The sequence below is a fragment of the Ammodytes marinus genome (genome assembly GCF_949987685.1).
Source record: "Ammodytes marinus genome assembly, chromosome: 15".
Lineage (NCBI taxonomy): Eukaryota > Metazoa > Chordata > Actinopteri > Uranoscopiformes > Ammodytidae > Ammodytes > Ammodytes marinus.
In genome coordinates this window covers 13,726,081-13,746,468 of record NC_137219.1, presented here as the reverse complement: position 1 = coordinate 13,746,468, position 20,388 = coordinate 13,726,081, and the positions used below count along the sequence as shown (strand labels likewise).

Genomic DNA, 20,388 nt, shown 5'->3' with positions numbered 1-20,388 from the left:
TGGCACTGAGTGAACAATGCATTCTGCTTATCTCGACAGCCTCACTCTGAACGGGTTTTTAATTTGTTTAAACCCGCTGAAAACAATACGCATGCTGCACTATTTTAAATCAGACTGTGTGCATTTGCATAATGTGGTGTGACATTGTAAACTCAGCTACACTTTAATACTGTTTCCATGGGGCTATTCTTGAAGTGCTGACCCATAGTGATTAAGGAATACAAACCTTAAGATGACACATAATACAAATAATGTTTTATACACGAAAAATGACAACTTCAGGCTGGTGTGACAGGATAACACCTCTGTTTTACTTGAAGGAAAGGTTTGCACCTCATTTTTATTTTTACTAAATGTACAATATCTAAACCTTAGGATTGACCTGTGCTCCAGTTCAGACAGGTTCCTTAAACCTTAAAAAACAAGTGAACAGACTTTCGTTTCTACCGATGGTTTTAAATTGAAGAAGATTAAAATAAGTCCAAAAAATGATTTGCAAACATTACTTCCATGTTGGCTTGACAAATCTGCCCCAGGTTGGGTTTCCTTACAGAAAAGAGGCCACAGAAGATTTTCTTGTGACCATGGCTCTTCCGAGGCTGATCTTCATGAGACTCTTTTAGTAGTTGAAACAAACGTCTCACTTTTGTCTCCCACCGCCGAGTCCCACACTGTCGCTCCTTCGAACCTTCTGTTTGTGGCTCACTAGTTTTTACCTTTTCCAATTCCTGTTGCCTTCAGTCTCCTTTGCCGTTGCTCTTGTCCTGCAGCCTTAAGACGCTCTCTAAACGCTTGGCCCTGATAGGAGGCAACTCGTCGTACATATCGAAGCCAAACTCCGAGGCCTGTTGTGGCAAACGAAAGAGCAGCAAGTGGCTCTTCAACACCTAAAAATAATAGAAAATAGAACGAAAGACAGTGAAAAGCCGGTTAAGGAGAGCAGGCCAAGCGGTGGTGTGATCCATTGAGTTCCAAACAGGGAATACGTGGAAGGATGGAGTGACATTGACAAATGGGGCAAAAGCTACGCTAGAGGTGAGGGGGAAAGAGTTTGGGACAAACAATAAACACCTCACAGTGTACAAAGATCAGAGAGAGAGAGAGTGAGTGAAATACCTCATCAGTCAGGCAGTAGATTTTCCTCAGCATACTGTGTCGAGCTGCTTCAACCTCCTGTAAGAGAACGAGGGGATTTAAAAGATCAATAGCCTGTGATGTACTGACAAACTCCTCGTTATCAGTATTTACTGAAAACCTGCTCGTTTGAATGTTTTCAGGCTCCACTGCTCTTAATCACATTTTTGTGAAGTAAGTAAAGAGGGAAAGAGTAGTTGAAGACAAAATTAAGTTGCTTAATATGTTCCTTATTGTCTGATGTTAGCCCCAAAACTAAAAGGTCTAATACTATGATTTAGATCGATATTTATGAACATGATTGGAGCTCAGCTGTGACTGCTCAATCCAGAGCACGAGGATTGGTTTTATAGGTTCATATAATCATAAAGATTTCACATCCAGTGAGCTCATTCTTGGCAAAGAAAACATCCATAAATCCACAGTGAAAAAAATCTACTTCTCACTGGTCCTGCCTGCTATTCAATGCAGCTGCAGGATCTTTTGGATTCACTAAATCATAACATATGTGGCAGTTTGCTTTAGGTTTGACAATGGCTGATTTTTTGATAAAAGTAAGATAGAAAAAGCCTCAAAGGGCAATCTTAAATATGATCATCAGATCTTTAAGAGGCAGCAGGACAACAGACGTTCTCAAGAGATGATTTGTGTTTTAAGCCTTTGGGAAGCTGTTTTTATGAATCAAGGAGGTGACGTAAATCACATATTTTCTATCACGTGGAGATGTTTCTGCCGTGCGGTGCTGTACCTGTGCAGCAGCATCCTGAGAGAAGATGAAGGAGTTGACGTGACATAAGGTGACCACATACAGGACGGGACACCAGCGCGGCTTCAGGGTCCCTGTCACCAAAGAGCGGAAGTAGAGATTGAGCAGAGGGAGGGAGTCTTCAGGGGGAGACGTGAAGCGCTCGATGGGGACGGAGAGCTTCAAACCAGAAACACAGACAGAGAGAGATCATTACAGTTTTAGCCTACGATGAATTCAAGTATTTGTTACATGAAAAATGGGACACACAAAAGTTGTTAAATCAACTCAAAAGGGCATCTTTCTTTACACACAACAAGGCAACTGATCCTCAACAGTACCTGTTCCATAGTGACTCCCAGCGACCTTAGCATGCCCACGTGTTCTCCAAACACGGCCAGTCTCATGGTAGTGCTGTACCTCCTCTGCAACGGTAAGAGGACCCAGCTGCCAAACAGCCGGTCTCCAAAGGACACAGCCTCGTAATGGCTCAAGAGAGCAGTATACAAGTCCTGGAAGGAGGCTAGGCCTGGAGGAGGTACGCTAAGGTCCAAACAGTCCAGCCTGGACCGCCTGTCAATGGAAGAGATTATATTCAGCTGGAAATTAGCTACCTTTACCTAGTGTCAGTTTGTTTTTGTCTTAAACAGCAATAGAATGAATATGAAACATTTCAGACCTGGTTAGTAGTCTGAACAGACCCCAGGTCAGTTTCTGAACAGGTCTCTCCAGGAACATGTCACTGGAGCACAGGAACACGCAGGAAAGGCGCGCCAGCTTGGCAACAGGAGGGATCACCTACAAGGTGACAAAATATAATATAATGTTATATTGACGTTGCGCCGTGCCTCCTGCAGCCCTGGGCAGCAACCACCTTCATTAAGACATTTCCTGGGGGAAACAGGGTTCTGAGATAGAGAACATTGGAACCATTAAGCCCTTTTATGCAATGTTATTCCTATATAGTTCACACAGACCTGACTGGACGTGTTTATGTACCTTTAGAGCTTCCTCCCGCCACACCTCCAGCAGCAGCAGCCACTGCAGGCAGTGGGTGACCGACTGTAGCGCCCCCTGTGGGAGCTGCTCCACCGCCAGCCCTCCACCGTCGGACGTGCCTGTCTGCTCGTACAGGCTGATGAGCGGGAGGAAATGCCAGTCTGACGGCAGTGTGGGGCCGGTGAGCTCTGGGAGGAGGTGGGTTTTGGTCCAGGGGTTACGGCCCAGCAGAGCGTCTCGGGACGTCAGCACAGACGGCTCCAGGTGGGCCAGGTGAGTGAGGAAGCAGCCACGGATGGAGGGCAGCTGAACACAGGCTTCTCTCAGCAGAGCGCCCACGGTCTGCAGGGAGGGAGAGGCACGATGCTGCTGTTGGCTCTCCTCTTGGAGTTTCAGCTCTCCCAGCTCCACGGCCTCGGGTCCTCCGCTGTGGCCCTCTCTGGAAAACAACAAAACAAAAATGAAAACTGAGTTATGATTTTAATTTGGGGATTACTAGCAGTTACTTATTCGGCTATGTTTTTTGCTTTTCTGTCCTGTCATTCTGTCCCTTCTTGCTATTTAACCTGACATCCAGCACATGTGTTTTTATTACCGGACTGATGTGTTAAAGTAAAGTGATCTGTTAGAGGAGATCTGGCAGGAGGGATAAGGGAATGGGCTGTCATTTTCAGTAAAAGAAATATGTGAAACATCCCTCTTGATAATCGGTTAATGCGATATATAAAACAAAAATCTGTAAAAGATATATTTCAGGCTTTAGGGTTGAGTTACCGATTAACTGGCAATGAAACCCTAATTATGCTTACTGATGTCGATGTAAACTTACGATATGAAGTCCTTGCTGAAGACGATGGTGGACAGCAGTTGGTGTGCCAGGTATTCACTGCCTGGTAATAACCATGGCAGCAGAACCAGCGCCACCTGGTGGTACAGTGAGGCATTCTTGGCTACTCCTGCCTCGATGGGAACCTGAGAGGAAACAAAAAGAGAAAGAGAATTATAGTGTCACAAATCACACTGACCTGCACCCACAGAAACTCTCCTTTACTATGATTTGGTTTTTCAAGAACACAATAAACCACAGGACAAGATTTGAAATGTGCATGTCTATCTGTTGGAGAAAATAATGAAACATAGCATAAAATATTCCAGGTCAACAGAACATTGTTAATGTAGTTTTGATTGAAAGTCGGAAGCGTACCAGTCTGTGTGCCAGCCGTAGAAGCAGGTAGAGGAGGTGGTGCTCGTGGCGGAGAAGCCAAGCTTTGGTGTGAGATAGGGTGGGCGTGGCCTGACTGCAACAGCTCAGGTAACCAGTCACAGGTTCTGACAGGAGGAGAGCAGTGAACTACAGAGAGGGAGAGAGAAAGGAAAAACACAGGAAAGGGAACTATTGAGATGAACAATAATGTGATTTGGTGTTTGTGTCATCAAAAGTTGGCAGCAAAATATATTCTACTGTGCTCTAGAAGACGGCAAGCAAAGATTACACTGAAGGATTTTAGTCTTCTCTGGGAGAAACTACCTTGCAGCTGAGACCTTTGTGGATTCCTGTGATGGTCTCCAGGAGGAGCCCTAGGCCCGTGAGAAGAGGGAAAGGGGAGGTGGGAACAACCAGCCCCGGGCGGTCCCTCCATCCTGGACAGGCCAAACCAGGGAGGCTAGGAGTGGTCTCTGGGCCCAGGGGACAACTCTGGACATTACACACTACTGATGAAGACCTGGTGTAAAATAATATAATAATTACAGAAATAATGTTGTTAAAAGGTAGAACTGATTAAAAGAACTATTTAAACTCAAACTAAACAAACCAAAATATGACTACATGGTTTACTTTAGATTCTTCATCAGGCCTTGGACCACACCGTGGGACAGCAGGGGGAGGAGGACCTCAGACGTCAGCAGCTCCAGTTCTTGAAGCGTCTCCACCGGCTTGAAACAGTTCTGACGAGGAGAGTCACATTACAAACATTTTAGTTCAACCAAATGTTTGCATTTTACAGTTAATCGCTTATAGTTTGTATAGAAACATAAGAGCTGATAAATAAAACCTATGTGAAGTTCACGGCAAGATGCAGTGCTGTACCTGTCTGGAGAGCTGATGGTAGTAAGCTTCTAGGTAGACCAGGTAGGCTGGTATCACAGCCAGGCTGCTTTCTCTCTGGCCTGGATTATCCAGGCTCTTCATAAAGCCCTTCAAATGTCCCAACAAGGATGCCTGCAACCCTGTGACATGACCCCAGGACACAGGAGGGGGAGGGGGGCAATCTTCTCCCTGAGAGCTGAAGTGAAAACAGAGATGGTGACGAGGATAAAAACATTTTTTTTTTAAAGGGATTGGAGTGTGTTGCGTGATGCTTTCAAGGTGCAGTGTGTAAAGGGACTTTACACTAGCACAGAACAGGCAAACCTAACGGCCTTACGTTTTTTTATATATAATGCTGAAAATTTACCTGTTGGAAGACAAGGAAGAAGTGCTATAGAATAAATAACAAAATACATCTTCACCTCATCATTTGATATTGTGGTAAAGACTTGAGGCAATGGTTGATGATGCCATCTTTAGTTACTAGCTTTCCTTTCCTTGAATGCCGCCGTCGCCTCAGTAAATTCTCCAAACGGGAGGGGTCGAGACTGAGCACTTTGACCACTAAATGAATACAAAATACACCTTAACTACACACTGCATTGATCCCTCATCCATACCTGACCATGCCAGCCTGTAGCTCCTGATGGCAGCCTGCGGTGTGTGTGACTTGTGTGAGCAGAGACAGAAGAGCCAGGACCCGCTGGAGCTGGAGAGGCAACAGAGGGTCAGAGGGGGCCAGGGCTCTGTGAACCGACTGCAACGCCTTGGCTAAGCCTGGATACAGGTCTCTGTGGAAACATTATGACAGTATGGCAATAAAAACCAACCCCATGAGTGAATAACAGGGGAGAGGATGTTTAATGTATAATCAAAACAGCTGTTGTCGTACTATATCATGTTGTCAAGCTACAGTTCAGAATGCTCTACATTTACATAATTGCTCAGCTTTAACCTTACATGTATAAATTGCAGGCCTGCCCGTAGGCGGCTGCTACAGCCCACAGCCTGTAGGCCTCAGTGGTGATCCTGAGGGCCTCGCTCGGCTCCAGCAGCAACTCGCTGGGCTCTGCACTCAGCAGACAAGTCAGACGCTCCCTCACCGCCAGAGAGTTTAACTGTGGAGAGAAATCATTTTTCCTTGATGTTTTGTGCGCAACAAATGACTTAGACATGATCAATAAAGAAGGGTTTCTACACTAGGCTGCAAGCTTTCATATACGCTCAGCAGTATCAGTACAGAGAAGCATCTCTAACTGATTCCTCCAGGTGTCACTTACCAGCCTAGCACAGGCGTGTCTGCCAGAGGTAGCCAACACTCTTGCTAGCTTCATGGCGCAGGCCAGTGGAAGGCCGTAAACAGACTGAGGAACGGGCAAAGACGGCGCTGTCCAGGAAGTGGGAAGGAACTCTGACATCACCATCTCCATCAGGCGAGGACAGTCAAGCACCTGAAGAAAAACAACAGAGATAATAATAACTAACTGTAACCAGCAGCAAGCATGGTAAACAACAGCAACCAGGAAACGATTGGTTCCGAGTATAGATTGGTGAACTGCAGCTGTTATTGTTGCTAACCTGGGTGGCAGATTTGGAGGAGTGCCTCGCGATACGAGTCAGGACCCCGAGAACATCCTGGACCACTCGGGCAGACGGTCGGAACACCTCCAGGATGTAGCGAAGCCTAGGGAGAAGTTTCATCTTTAACAGACCCTGAAACACACACACACAGGAATAACAGAGACAACTTAAAATATCATTAAACAGCCACCTACAGATTTACAGGATATTATAAATCTGACAAACCGAGAGGAAAATGTGAAAATTAATTTTGGATCCTTTACTTTGACAATGTCGTTCCTGGCCACATCATGATCAGTCTTCCTCTCTTCCTTCTCCTTAGCTGTCAACTTCATGTTCTCGGGCAGCCCTTCGTCCTCCTCCTCTTCCTCCTCCTGTGTCGAGGGCAGCAGAGGGAAAGAGGCCAGGCCGCGGTACCAGGAGAAGGTGCAGTCCAGACACTCCTGTGGGGGGGGCAAACAAAGTGGCTATAAAGCGGAAGGACAAGAAGACACAAGATTGAGATACTCTTACAGAAGAAGTGTTACAGACACACAGTGAACTATAGCTCATACAAATATAGTTTTCAGATTTGTTTATGTGCCAACGGTAAATGTTGCTGAGATTTTGCACTGCACTTCCTGAAGTCACAACATAATCAGACATTGGAGATAAAAGGACAGAAGATGGGAGAAAGCAATAGAGACCTTCTTGCCTTAATTGTATTATTTCTGATGACATTTATTTATTTTTCTTTAATTGTGTGTCTTTGCATTTGGAAACATGCCGTTTCATGCTTTAGAGTCCACCATGATGTGGACCATGAAGTGGAACTGTACGAAATGTAGTGCCCTGTCATAGAACTTTATAGGAAGATGCCTTGCCTTGCCACTACCCTGAACCTTGCTTGTTTGTTTTATATTTTATTGTTGTTTCTATGTAATAAGTGGAACATTCAATAAATACATTTGTTAAAAAAAGAAAAGAGCAGCTCTGTAAATAAACAAAGAATGAAGGCTCTAAATGGCTCCCTGAAATGTCGAAGTTGTCTTACTTCATCTTCCGCGCACACAAGCAATGCTTTAAGTGCGTGCACAGCCGCGGACATCACTCCCTCCACGTTATCGTCCAATGCAAAGCGCAGCAGGAAGAGCAGGCCGGCGTCCAGCAGAGTGGACGTCACGCTGCCTTTCAGGACAGACAGGTACTCCCCGGCGCGGGCCTACAGGGTGACATATGAGTGACTTACTATGGACACGGGCTTCTGCAAATACGCGTGACACTGTGTATGTTTGTTGGTTTGCGAACCTTTGATAGGATGTTGGCCAGAGTGCCAAGGGCCAGACTCCTCTGCTGGATGACCTGACTCCGAGACAGCAGGAAGAGTTCCTGCAGGGAGTACCCTGCCAGCTGGAGACAAATCCTCAATGTCAAGAATAAAATAAACATTCATAGCTAGCTACTATTATGTTAAAATTGCTTTGAGAGTCAAACCCAGTTAGCAATCACAAAAGAAAATCATGAAGAACAGACCTGTGTCAATCTATACTTTTTTTTTACAAAAATTTTACTGCATTAAAGATACAATGGGAAATGATATTAATATAAAAATCATCTTTTGTTTGTTTTTTGACTATTTGCCGACTAACCTCAGGCTCCTCTCCGTGGTGGTGCAGGCCTAAGTGGGTGGGCAGATCCTGAGTGGGTGGAACCAAGGTCCCCGCAAAGTCAAACCGAGCATGCATGGCCTATCAGGGAGACACATAACCACAGCAAGTCACAAAGGCTTGAATGCAGAAAAACTTACTAAAATGCTAGGTTTGAGCAGAAATGAATGAAAATGTATAATAAAATGTATCTCCTGACCTTCTTGGTTCCTTTCCTTCTGGGTGCAGGCAGGTCTCTCATCCACTCCAGTTTCTCTGGCTCCAGCTTACTCATGTGGACCCATTCCTTCTGGGGCTTCATCGGCAGGTCCACTTCTGAATTCACACACACAGGAGGGCAAGAGCAAGATTAGTCACCATGTACGATTGCTTGACAAAATTATCCACAATTCCAGCATTCCTGCTTACTCCCGAGCCCTTTAACGTCTTAAAGACAAAATCACATGAATACGTTTTCAGGAGCGGACTAGCTTATTCAAAGTTGCTTATACAAAAACACATTATTACAACATTATTTACATGAACTCACTGCTGACCAATCAGAATAAAAGTTAATGATTGGATCCTTGCAGTATTGTTCAGCAGACTTTGACAACAGCATATGAACTTTTTTCAATTTAACAATATGAAATTGGCAAAGTTAGCCAATTAACTTTAGCCATCAAGATAATAAGACTGGCAGCACGGAGTCAACCGTCATGACAAAAACAAACTGTTGCTATGCTGCTTGTTTTAAAACGTAGCATCTAGTCCATGCTGCAGAGACTGTCTGGATCCGTTCCAAAAACTTCTTTTTTTTTCGCAACAAATCAATGCAGACATAATATTACAGGAGACTTTACAAAATATTATACAAAACCCATCCAGAAAGCTTGTGCTTCTCCAAAGCATTAAAACACAATATAATCATACCCCAGTGAGTGCTGCAGGATCCTATGGCTAAAGATGCTCTGAGGAAATGCTATTTATTCTCAACCCAAAACAAGAGCGCGTGGTTTGTTCTCACAGTATAAAGTAAAGGCAATAAAATACTATTTGTCCAAAATAACATGATGAAAAAAACAGCTCTGTTCATTATGTTTGTCTTTTTTAAGATTATAAATGAGGTGCAAGATCTGTCTTCTTCTGATCCTTTAGCAACACTTTCATCAGGACTGGGAGAATTCTTTGAATGATCTGCAGTAAGTTAATTGCACAGAGTGGCTACTTCTGGCTCGGCCTGCTAATCACACAAAGTGTAGTCAACGTTCAGCTTTAATGTCTGGATTTCAGCCACGCAGCAGACGCATCCCATATTAGTTATGCAATTATGGACTGGATGCTTGGGAGAGAGTGGAGGACAGAGAGGAAAATGGGTGACGTGGCCTAAGGAGGCAAGAAGTAATGTGATATAATAATATATATCATAGCCATCCACATTACGTAAAGGTGGAGTCAGCGTTTTCTGGAGAATGCTTGTTGTCAAAATATGTTTTAGACAAAATCTGTTAATATTTCCTCACAATCTGCTACCTGTCCGTACTGTGTGTGCGCTGAAAGAAAAGCTGGTGTTAATACACAGCCTAGGCTCTGTACACGGGAATGTAAACAAAGGGTATGTAATCAAAGGGGGCCTACCGAAGCTAGCAACATGCCCAATGACTGAGTCTGCACTGTATTAACACTAAATGTATTTTTCAGCACACACACACACACACAGTACGGACATGTAGCCAAAAAGTGATTTTGTCAACAAACATTCTCCACGAACCCTGACAACACCTTTAAGTTCTGTTGCTTTGTGTGCAGATCTGCAGCAGCGAAAGCAGTCGGCGGTAGAAGTGATAAGGACGAGTTTTATTTTAAACGTATACCCGTCACAGCAGTTGGTGGCAGTTCCTCCTCCTCTTCCTCCTCCTCCTCTCCGTCCATCTCTACTTCTTGGGGTTTCTGAAGTGGCGCAGCACCACTGGAGGACTCTGACTCTCTGCTCACGTTTTCAAGAGGAGAGTTTCCTTTGCTGCCTTTGCCCTGGAGCACTTTGGATGGGGAGGCAGAGGACGGGCCGCCCTGGGCTTTGCGAGATCTAACAAACTCCACCAGTCTAGGATCTAGGAAGCAGAAATAATCATGTTATATATACGCAGCGGTACAAACAAAAGGGAAGAGGGGGAGGGGAGAAAAAGAAAATGTCATGTTTTCTAAAAACTCAATGAATATCCTTTATTATTCTCAACATATAACAATTAACTATCACGTGGACAACACTAATGCCTACCGAGCTGAGACAAGAGTTTATTCTGCTCCTGTAGTATCTCAGTCCGGGACATGGCCTGGAGCTTGGCCTGGTTCTCCCTGTGGATCCTCATGGTCTCTGCTGAGCTTCCCAGGCCCTCCAGCCCTCCACCAGACACTATCCGTGGACCCGAGGCTAGAGACAGACAAAGAGAGAAGGGAGACACTAAAAATGTGAAGAAGGGGGTTTCCTTTGGTCAAAGAAAAGAGAAAACATTATTTGATTGATGTGTCATTCAGAAGAATATAGCTCAAGCCCTCCTTACACTGACCTGCAGTGTCACAATGATCCGTATCCATGCTAGTCTCCAGAGGCAGCTTCTGCTGTCTGTGTGCAGGCGTCTGAACAACTTGAGGTGTGCAGTGTAAAGGTGGCTTTCCCTCCTTAATTCTCTGGGCTGCAATGTTACGTGCAAAGATACTCTTCTTTCCCCCAGCTGAGGTCAGAGGAAGCTAAGGATGAAAAACTCAGAAAATCAGGATGTATGTAACCTAAAACCAAGTTGTTTTTCAGCTCATTACGTTCATGAATTTACATAGAAGCTATATGTGCATCATGTGTATGTGTGTTCATACATTTTAAAATCACCCCATTTATTTATTTATTTACCTGACTGTCGGGTTCGGAGCGGTGCAACACTTTGGGGAAAGCCATGCCTGTGAATGCCGGTACAGATACTGCCGTAGAGCTGATATCTCTCTCCTTAAAACAAAAGGACAATCTTACAGATCCATTGAGTTCATTTTAAGTGGAGTTAAACTGAGAGAAAATCTGCTTGACTTAATCTAAGTGTCGCTGATTCACTGTCTGTGTCTTTTGTATCTGATTTTCCACTTCTAGTTTGCATACTTGGTGCACACCAGATGCGAGGATGATACATTGTTTTGTTTTTCCACAGGCTCGGTTCTCTTTCACACCTTTAGGTGTGCCCCTGGGCCCCTACTACCATTGTTGTGTTCTGACAAAAACGGGACGCAGCAAACATGGGATCGAACCAAACCCAGCAGGTGTGAAAGCGCCCTTACAGTCTACACTTACAACTATCTTGGAGAGGACAGCGCTGATGTGGGTGTCGTTACTGTCCAGCCTCTCCTCAGCATCCTGATCTTCAAAAGTGACGCGAGCAGCCTTGAATCGGGACTTCTTAGGCGGGGCAGGGGTCAGGGACGGGAGTTCGTCTGGAAGATCTAGAGGTAAACACAACAGTTTCACATTAGAGTTCTGTTAAGACGTGGGCGCCTTTAGCTCAGTTGGTAAGGCATCCCCCTCCCGGGCCGGGCCCAGCAGCAGACCCGGGTTTGATTCCCACCCGCGGACGTTCTCTGCATGTCACTCCCCTCTCTGCCCCATTTCACCTCTGTCTCTCTGCACTGTCAATAAAGCATAGAAAAAAAAATGCCAAAAAATATCTTTAAAAAAAAAAAGAGTTATGTTAAGATCATCTTAGCCTCATGTTGAGCATGGTAAAAAAAAAGAAAAAAAAAGTCAACTGTCAATGAGTAAACATTCTAGATAGATGATAATAACACTAATAAAAAAACAACGGCACCTCTTTTACCTTCTATGGTGACAACATCCTTCTGACTAGCTTCGTTCTCTGCAGTGTGTCCCCCTCCTTCTCCAGCCTCTCCTCTCCTCTTGTCGGGGCGGCGGACCACATTGGCAGCAGACGATGCACCGGAGGTCAGAAACTGCTCCTGCTCCTTCAAGACATCGGCCTCACAGTCGGTAGGCTTAGGACGCCGCAACATTCCTATAAAAGGACACAGATATTAAAGACACTGCCACCCCCTTCCATTTGTGTTAAGCGGCCTTAACCCAACCTGTCATCTCTAAAACACCTAAACATAACTGAATCCTTTGTTGACTCAAGGGGCCCAAAGCTGAAGAGTGCCCACGACGTTAACTGCGTTACGCCTCTGAAAACAGCTTAATGATGAAATGTTACATGAATTGAAACTACTTCAGGCTGTCCTCTGGCTCATCGTGCCAGCCTTAGCTGAAAGATAGGTTTGGGTTTGGCTAATTGTAATTTAAGAAAACATTGTTAATTAAATGCTGTCGTTTGCTTTAGCTAATGGAAGCTGAACTTGGTTAGCACGGCTAATCTAAAGGCTAACCAAAGTTATCTTGTGTGTAAGTAAAAAGGACACAACGCGACTAACTTGAACTAAATAACTTTGTAATTAAATCGTATCTAACGTTAGCCAGATGTTGTTTTCACGTGCAGTGAAGTTTACATCCGACACGCGTCGGGGATGGATGTAACTTAGTTTCCGTCACTTTAACGTTAGCAAGAAACTTAAAATTTCACTCGGTTGAAGCATAAATGTTATGATAATATAATTCACCAATGTGCGTCTGCTTTTGTTGCTTTTAAATGTTGTGTTTTTGTATTTGCTAACCTTCAGTCAGTTGCTGGGTCCGTGGTGCTCAACACTCGGAAGACTATAAGTGTGACACCAAACTCCACCTTCAAAATAAAAGCTCTGCCAGAGCAAAAGAGACAGCGAAGCGTAGGGTCTTTTCTCGGTCGCACCCTTCTCTCTGCCCCAAATATACAAGGTAATTCAGATACATGCACTAATTAGCGGTGCTTTGCGTGAATGTAACGATGCATTTACGTTGATTTGTGTTGGGACCATAGATAGTAAATAAGGTTGGGACGCCGTGGGTTTTGCGCTTCATCTCGCTTTATCCTTCCACGTCCTTCATCAGGACCCTGGACTGCGGGTCTGGATGAGCATGGTCCAGGACCAGGGGTGTTTCATTTTGTTAGGTGATTTTAACTGACAACAGCAAGCTTCCTCGGCTGCATCATGGTCAACGTCTGCTGCCTTTGCTGCGGTGAACTCCCACAACCCCGCCCCCCTCCGTCCGCCGGTCAGTCAGAACCACCGCGGGATCCCCGCTCTGTGCAGCAGCAGCAGCCCGCTGGCTCCGGCCCAGACGGTGTATGGGCTAAACGGGGTTCAGAGGGAACAGAGCGAGTGGATAAAAAGAGAGTGAGAGAGTAAAATCTCTCTGAAATGCGAAAAAGTGCAGGATGCTCTCCTCCGATCAGGATTCTGCGGAGGACACGGCGGCCAGCGCTCCCAATGATGCTGAGGGAGAGGAGCAGGAGGAGGAGGACTCACCGGTGGAGAGTGATGTCCTGGAGGAGGTAGGTTAGACATTGTCTTATTTACTGAGTTAAACAAAAACATGAGGAAATATGTTGATTGCACTTTGTTGTAGTGCAATAACAGGGCAATGTGCAATAGCCTAAATATATTAATACCTGCACTTACTATCCCTTCACCTTACATTTGAATGCGATAGCCTAGAGCAAAGTTCACTTACAGATTATAAGCACCATGTTGTCAAAGTTCAAATGTGTGTTTGTTGGCCTGGTTGTTTTGTTTTGTTCTTATAGTTGTACTCTGTGAAGTAGGCTATGATTTTTATTAAGCAGTCGTGCACTCTGCCGAAGCCAAATGTCCCCACAGGGAAAATAACGTTTAACCTAACCCAAATATCATCCAGAAATAGTACTGATATTTTCTTTCTTTTTTTCTGTTTACATTTTTTTTTTAAGTACACGAAATGCCAAACCATAAATCTTCATGTCCTGCCGCACAGACAATTACATTCGAAGCTGTTTTCTCAACTTATTTTATTTAACAGATTCAAATAAGATAAGAACTGATTAAAACAAAGACATGCATTTTAAATGTTGTGCCATAGGGGCTCTATACTGTAAATTCCACATTGCCATCCCATTCCTCTGTGCAATTACATTGTCACTGCAACCTGCAGCCAAACAGCCTCTCTCTCTCTCTCTCTCTCTCTCTCTCTCTCTCTCTCTCTCTCTCTCTCTCTCTCTCTCTCTCTCTCTCTGTCACTCTCTCTGCTGGCTGAAATGTCAGGATAGTCCATTGCACATAGTTGCAGTAGAATCTGCTGATGTGGAAAAGATACCCAAGCTTTAGATTGTTCCTCAAGTAGAGTTATTTCATCTTTTTTTACAAAGCGTAATTTCCAGTTTCTAGTGGTCTCTCCACTGTGTCCTCTGTCTTTATTGTTGTGAAGTTATTTGCTTCATTCTGGGGGGTTGGCTGTGTGCAGCCAACCATGGATAGACAGTAAAAGAGCATGAGTTGTCCAACCTCCTCCTATCCATTGTCCATTTAACTGCTAATTCCTACTTTATACTCTAGAGGAGATTAGCACCATTGAGTTTCAAGCAACTTGTGTAGTCCTAGTTATCTTCACTCGACAGGAAACTATTATAGTGATATGTTGTTATACCATCTGAGTCAGGTCTTATATTTGTATGAAGGGTATAACCTTGGACTAGTTATAGAAGATGTTTTGCATACAGGAAGTATTTAAAGGGGATTTATTAGTGTGTAAAAAATCCTCCCATAGCGATCTTCAGGTAAATGAGTTAAGGCTCTTCAATGGCTGCAGTCATGAGTCATGCACTACTGAAAGTGAAAGATCTGTCCCTAGCTTCCTAGAACACCAGAATTGGTTTGACTTTGCTCCATAAATATCTGAGGTGGAACTGGCAAAGTGACATCCCCACCCCTGTGTCAGTGCAGTAGTGGACACACTGGCTGTCAACATAAATCCTTTCACTCTGCAAAACCCCAGAGGTAGTCAACAAGAGCACATTGGGGAGGGGGGAGGGTTGTCCCCATATGACACAGTAATAATAATAAAAAGTCATTCAGAACTCTTGACAATAGGGCTGTAGAGGTGCGTTATTGTAGATGACGGGTGAAGCTCCTGAACTACCCTCCCTGCAGCTGCATACATTAAATGCTGCAGTCCTGCTTTAATCTCTTGATGCATAAATTGTTACGCTCTAGACTCTGTTACAGTCAGTAACTGATGAAAGCGCTTTAGGCCACTGTCTTTGCTGAATGGGACCTTTCTACTCGTGGTCAGTATCGCAAATGTGAGCACTTTCTCTTTCTGTTTGTTTGCCCTGAGCCAAGTGTAGAGCAGAGGTGTGTGTGTGTGTGTGTGTGTGTGTGTGTGTGTGTGTGTGTGTGTGTGTGTGTGTGTGTGTGTGTGTGTGTGTTGAATAATTCACTTCTGTAATAACACAGCTGTTGGATAAATGTATAGTGGGGTAAAAAGTTTAAAATCTCTATTTGAAAAGTGAAGTAGCTTATAATGAGCTGCAACTAACAATTATTTTTACACACAATTAATAAATATCTCCTCACAATCAGCCACCTGTCCCTACTGTGTGAGCTGGGGGTGTATTACACATCCTAGGCTTTGTAATCAGGTATGTAAACAAAGGGGCCCACCGTAGCTAGCAACATGCCTGTATACGGAGCATATAGGCTGTGTATTCACACTGGATTGACAGCACACTGGACACACATTACTAAAAAGTAGCAAATCGTTAGGAGATATTCACTGATTTTGCACAAGCATTCTCCAGAATTACTGACTTGACCTTTAACAGAAAAGCAGTAAACAGTTACATTTGAGAAACTGTATCTTAACACTATTTGTTCTTTGTCCTCAATGAGTGACATGTCACTGTGTTTACTTTTTTTTGTAATGTTCTGCCATTTTGAAGATAATTTCAGTTCAAAGCCAAACTAAGCGTTTTTGTAATACTCATGCAGCTTGGGCACGTCACGTGTAACAACAGACCTGACCAATTATTTATCCGGCTGATATTATCCATTGATATCAGTTCATCACTCCTATATAACATTTAGAACTCTAATGCCAGTAGTGTTATCTGCCTCAAACCCCCAGTGTCAGTCAGACTCTGTTTCTAACAGTGAATCTTTAGGGTTTCCTCTACAAGTTCTACATTGTGATATTAATGTGACAACTTTACTAGCACATTTTCCCTCGTGCAATATAAATCAAATTAATTTGTAGAGTAAGATAATATTTTGTCCGACAGCTGCTTTGACTCACAGCCTCCTCCTGGGCGCTTCGTGGCCTCACTGAGCTTTCTCCAGTTTGATTTACTTTGTGCTTAGGTTTGGAAAAGCCTGGCCATTTATACCGCAGCCACATTCATTTGCATTTTCTGCTGCAAGTCATAATGTCACCGCTACAGTATGTTTCAGGGGCTCATTGCTCTAAGTGCCTTTTCCACATTACTCACTCAATCCCTCTCTCTTTCACTCTCTCTGCAGCAGCGTCCAGTCAAGCAGTCCCTTGGTGCCTGTGTCTGCCGGGAGTCCCACTGGCGCTGCCTGCTGCTCTCTCTGCTCATGTACAGCTGCCTGGGCGCGCTGGCCTGGTGCCGGCTGGCCCGGGTCACCAGGATCAGGTTCAACTCGGCCCTCAGCTCCTCCTTATCGGCCTCCTTCACCTCCTCCCTACGCGGGGGGGCAGGGATGGGCGTCGGAGTGCACTCCATGATCTACCACGACAGCCCCTGCTCCGACGGCTACATCTACATCCCTCTGGCCTTACTGCTCATGCTCTACGTCCTGTACATGGTGGAGTGCTGGCGCTGCCGAGCCAGGAGCCAGATGCAGTGCAAGGCAGACCTGGACAGCGTGTATGAGCGCGTGCTGAGGATGCGACAGGCCCAGCCTTGCATTTGGTGGAAGGCCATCAGCTACCACTTTGTCCGACGCACTCGCCAAGTGACCCGATACCGCAACGGGGACGCCTACACCACCACGCAGGTGTACCACGAGCGGGTCAACACCCATGTGGCCGAGGGCGAGTTTGACTACTCCCACTGCGGTATGAAAGATGTCTCGAGTGACCTCAGGGACCTTGAGGGTCACCCGGCTACTCGCCTGCGCTTCACCAAATGCTTCAGTTTCACAGAGGCCGGCCCGGAAAACGATTACCTTAACCAGAGGGCCAGGTTCTTCTCTGAAATCGAGGGCTTGGACGATTACATGGAGGCCCGGGAGGGCATGCAGCTGAAGAACGTGGACTTCAGAGAGAACCTGATCGCCTATGAAGACCCAGAGAGGTTGCCTTGGTACGGTTCCCAGGTGGCCTTCTGGCTGGCGGCCCTGCTCATGCTGTCCTGGCCTCTGAGAGTGCTGATAGAGTACCGCACCGCTTATGTGCACTACCGCATAGAGAAGCTGTTTGGGTTGGAGTACATCTGCAGCAGCCCCTCTCCTCTAGATGAAGACAGGCCTACGGGGAGTCACGCTGGTTGCTCTATACCGAGAGTAGACACGCTGGACAGCACTGAACTGGAGTGGCACATACGCTGCAACCGGCAGCTGATTCCCAGCTACTCGGAGGCCATGCTGATCAACATGAGCACTGCAGACTCTAACTCCTTACAGGACACCGAATGCACCTCGTCCTCAAACTGCTTCCTGCTGGACAGCAGCAGCCAGACGGCTCAGAGCTACGGCGCTCTGCAAAGCCAGGAGGAGCGCGAGAGACACAGCGAGCCCATTGGACGAGGAGGCCGGAGGCGGCCAGTCACCAGCTCCAGCTGCTCCTCCATCTTCTCCTGCCGCCGAGGTGCGCTGGTCCGCTCGCATCTCTCCTCCACCACATCCCACTTCTCCCTCTGCCGCATGTACGGCTCCCACCGCACTGTGGCCCTGTGCAGGAGCCGCAGCAGCAACATGACAGAGGAGCCCTGCTGCATGGAGGAGCAGTGCTGCCGGTCAGACTCCAGCCAGCTGGCGCTAAGCGACAGTCCACCAACCTATAGGGACGCCCGCTTCTTCCCTGTTCTCATCGTGCACAGGTCAGAGGGCTGCAGCGGCGAGGACGGGAGGGAAGTGAGGCGCTATTTCATACGGAGAGGGTCCTCCTGTGTGGAGACGGCTCTGTGACGGACAAAGAGGCCTGCTGATGACTCATGATGGAGTCAAATAAGTAATAATGGAAGGTGCTGCATGACTGTTCACCATTTGCTCCATAGACATTAATGGAGGGTTATGGAGAACATTCCACTGTTGGTATGAAGTAAAAGAAAATTCAGTTAAGACTTTATATTTTTTAGGACGGACACTAAAAGGTCAAACCAGTCATCTTATATGATTAAAGGTGGAGTCAGTGAGTCTAGAGAAGGCTTGTTGTCAAATAAACTTTTTGTCAAAATAAGTGAATACATTGAAGTGATTTTGATAAACAAGCATTCTCCAGAATGGCTGACTCCACCTTTAAAGGTAAATTGTCTGTATGGAACCAACTGCAGATGCATTGGAGCAGTGTTGTACACTCCTTCAGGAGTGTGTACATCGACCAGAATATAAGTGTAACATTTTATTAAATGGTGCATGCACGCCACTGATACATGAAATCTGCAACGCCACAGCATCATTCTGTTTTTATCAGGATTCTGATTTTTCAGAAGTCACCAGAGCAAAATACCAGTTCATACTTTGGCCTTGTCTGTTTTGAATGTGTAAGATGTGAAGAACTAGCCTGGTCCAACCAGACCATCGTACTTAATTTAATTTGACTACTGAAGTGAAATGAAAATTGAGTGGAAGTAGGTAGGCGGGCGGAGCCAGGCTAGTGAAGAACAAAGGCCTACGAGAAAAAAAAGAAAAGTTGCATGTCATTACCAGGGGTGTCGTCTTTTACTGGATTCATAGACAGCATGGTGAAACCAAAGACACTCAGTATTCAGTTTTTTCGTTGTTGTTTTATAAAATAATTTTATAACACTCCTAAACATCTATTGATTAGGGACATGTGAATTGAATGTCAAAATGTAAGCAATAAAAGTGGTTATGGAGGGTTGTTGATTTTTCACAAACATAAGATAAAGAAGGCAGAAAAGAGATTTCACAGTTAAGTTTCTCCAGTGACCCTGTTGATTTGAGGTGACTCTACAGACACTTTCAGAATCACAGCCCACAGGTTCCTCTGCCTTCCTCAAGTCCAACTGCAACTGAGTGTCTAGGCTGTCAGATACACCAACCATCAGCAAATTCGGCCTTTATTTAGGATATTGTTTGAATTGTGATTATAAAGTGTTAACTCATGGTGGATGAAACATTTATATAATTTACTTTAAAAAAATACTCCATTATAAGTAAAATTAGGCTATAGGAGTAGTATAGTATAGGCCTATTACCTTACTGAATAATTAGTAGGCTACTAGTGCGTAGTAATACCGAGCATTGTAATGCTGTAGCCAACGAGGATCTTTTTTTTTATGCTTTACAAGCTACCGAGCAGCAATTTATTTGGAAGACCTAAACCTGCAAAGACACTTGTAGCATAAGCTGTCAAATAAATGTTGCGATGTAAAAAATAAAATAAAAACATATAGGCCCTAGGCTATTCTTTATGCCAATTCAGAAGTAGCTTAAATATTTTGTTCATCCCTCTGGCCACTAGATGCCACAATTGCTAGATACCACAAATTAATTAATTATTTTGATATGCATTGTATTTCTTCATGGGTGCATTCAACTTTTCTTTCAATTTAATATTTCAATGTCTACTTACCCATGCATCTACAGGCAAAGCCTTAAAGTAAACTGATGTAAAACATTACCATGGTGCATGTAGTATTTATCCAGAGCCTCTCACGAGTTGCCATGGAGATACCAGTATATGGGACCTACCCATAGCAGGACCTACATGAGCAAAACATGCTGTAAGGAGGAAGCACTAGTAGCCCAGTAGGTAGAGCTTGTGTAAAGACTTTTTGTCTCATAGGCAGATAGATAGATAGATAGATCGATAGATGGATGCATGGATAAATAGATAGATAGCCTAGATGTAGGCCTATCGTTGGAGTAACAAAATAGTAGGCCTAAAGGAATTGAAACATTTTATAGCATAGGCTATTTATATCGGCTACACATCAAAGAGGAACTGGATGTGTGACAGAGAAGTGGGTCTGTCCCGCTCGGGGCGGGGTTAACTTGCATTTCACTGACGTCACTTCCCACGCGCGCGAGATTATGCTAACTGCAGCTAACGAGCCAACTGACAACCG

At 44.9% G+C, this 20,388-nt stretch overlaps 2 protein-coding genes across 4 annotated transcripts; one reads left to right on the top strand and one right to left on the bottom strand.

Moving 5' to 3' along the window:
* Window positions 1-387: 387 nt before the first annotated feature.
* Window positions 388-12,910, bottom strand: rpap1 (RNA polymerase II associated protein 1). 3 transcript variants are annotated; one of them, XM_080041899.1, is made up of 27 exons: window positions 12,875-12,910; window positions 12,028-12,222; window positions 11,508-11,656; window positions 11,079-11,171; window positions 10,735-10,921; window positions 10,452-10,604; window positions 10,048-10,284; window positions 8,394-8,509; window positions 8,177-8,275; window positions 7,836-7,937; window positions 7,582-7,749; window positions 6,812-6,991; window positions 6,546-6,680; window positions 6,248-6,418; window positions 5,928-6,085; window positions 5,588-5,758; window positions 4,968-5,163; window positions 4,716-4,825; window positions 4,407-4,602; window positions 4,083-4,229; window positions 3,708-3,850; window positions 2,879-3,317; window positions 2,559-2,677; window positions 2,221-2,452; window positions 1,883-2,059; window positions 1,117-1,173; window positions 388-887 (listed from the first exon to the last, which is right to left on the bottom strand). In XM_080041899.1, the coding sequence occupies exons 2-27, from the start codon at window positions 12,218-12,220 to the stop codon at window positions 738-740; spliced, it is 4,278 nt and encodes a 1,425-aa protein (XP_079898025.1). In that variant the 5' UTR covers window positions 12,221-12,222; window positions 12,875-12,910; the 3' UTR covers window positions 388-737. The 3 variants fall into 3 exon arrangements, with proteins under 3 accessions (XP_079898025.1, XP_079898026.1, XP_079898027.1); XM_080041900.1 differs by having other exon boundaries at window positions 10,741-10,921; XM_080041901.1 differs by lacking the exons at window positions 388-887; window positions 1,117-1,173 and having other exon boundaries at window positions 1,910-1,974.
* A 596-nt stretch (window positions 12,911-13,506) lies between these two features.
* On the top strand, window positions 13,507-18,262 carry LOC307261365 (transmembrane protein 151B; the record flags this gene model as incomplete). Its single annotated transcript, XM_080041889.1, has 2 exons — window positions 13,507-13,632; window positions 16,631-18,262. Exons 1-2 carry the CDS (start codon window positions 13,516-13,518, stop codon window positions 18,260-18,262), a joined length of 1,749 nt encoding a protein of 582 aa, XP_079898015.1. The 5' UTR covers window positions 13,507-13,515.
* Window positions 18,263-20,388: the final 2,126 nt, after the last annotated feature.

Excerpts from the sequence above, each read along its gene's own strand:
- rpap1 (XM_080041899.1), bottom strand. The coding sequence starts at position 12,220 with ATGTTGCGGCGTCCTAAGCCTACCGACTGTGAGGCCGATGTCTTGAAG. Across the intron at positions 8,276-8,393 it reads GAAGGAAAGGAACCAAGAAG|GCCATGCATGCTCGGTTTGA; the intron begins GTCAGGAGATAC and ends TCTCCCTGATAG. Across the intron at positions 4,826-4,967 it reads ACCATCAGCTCTCCAGACAG|AACTGTTTCAAGCCGGTGGA; the intron begins GTACAGCACTGC and ends TCTCCTCGTCAG.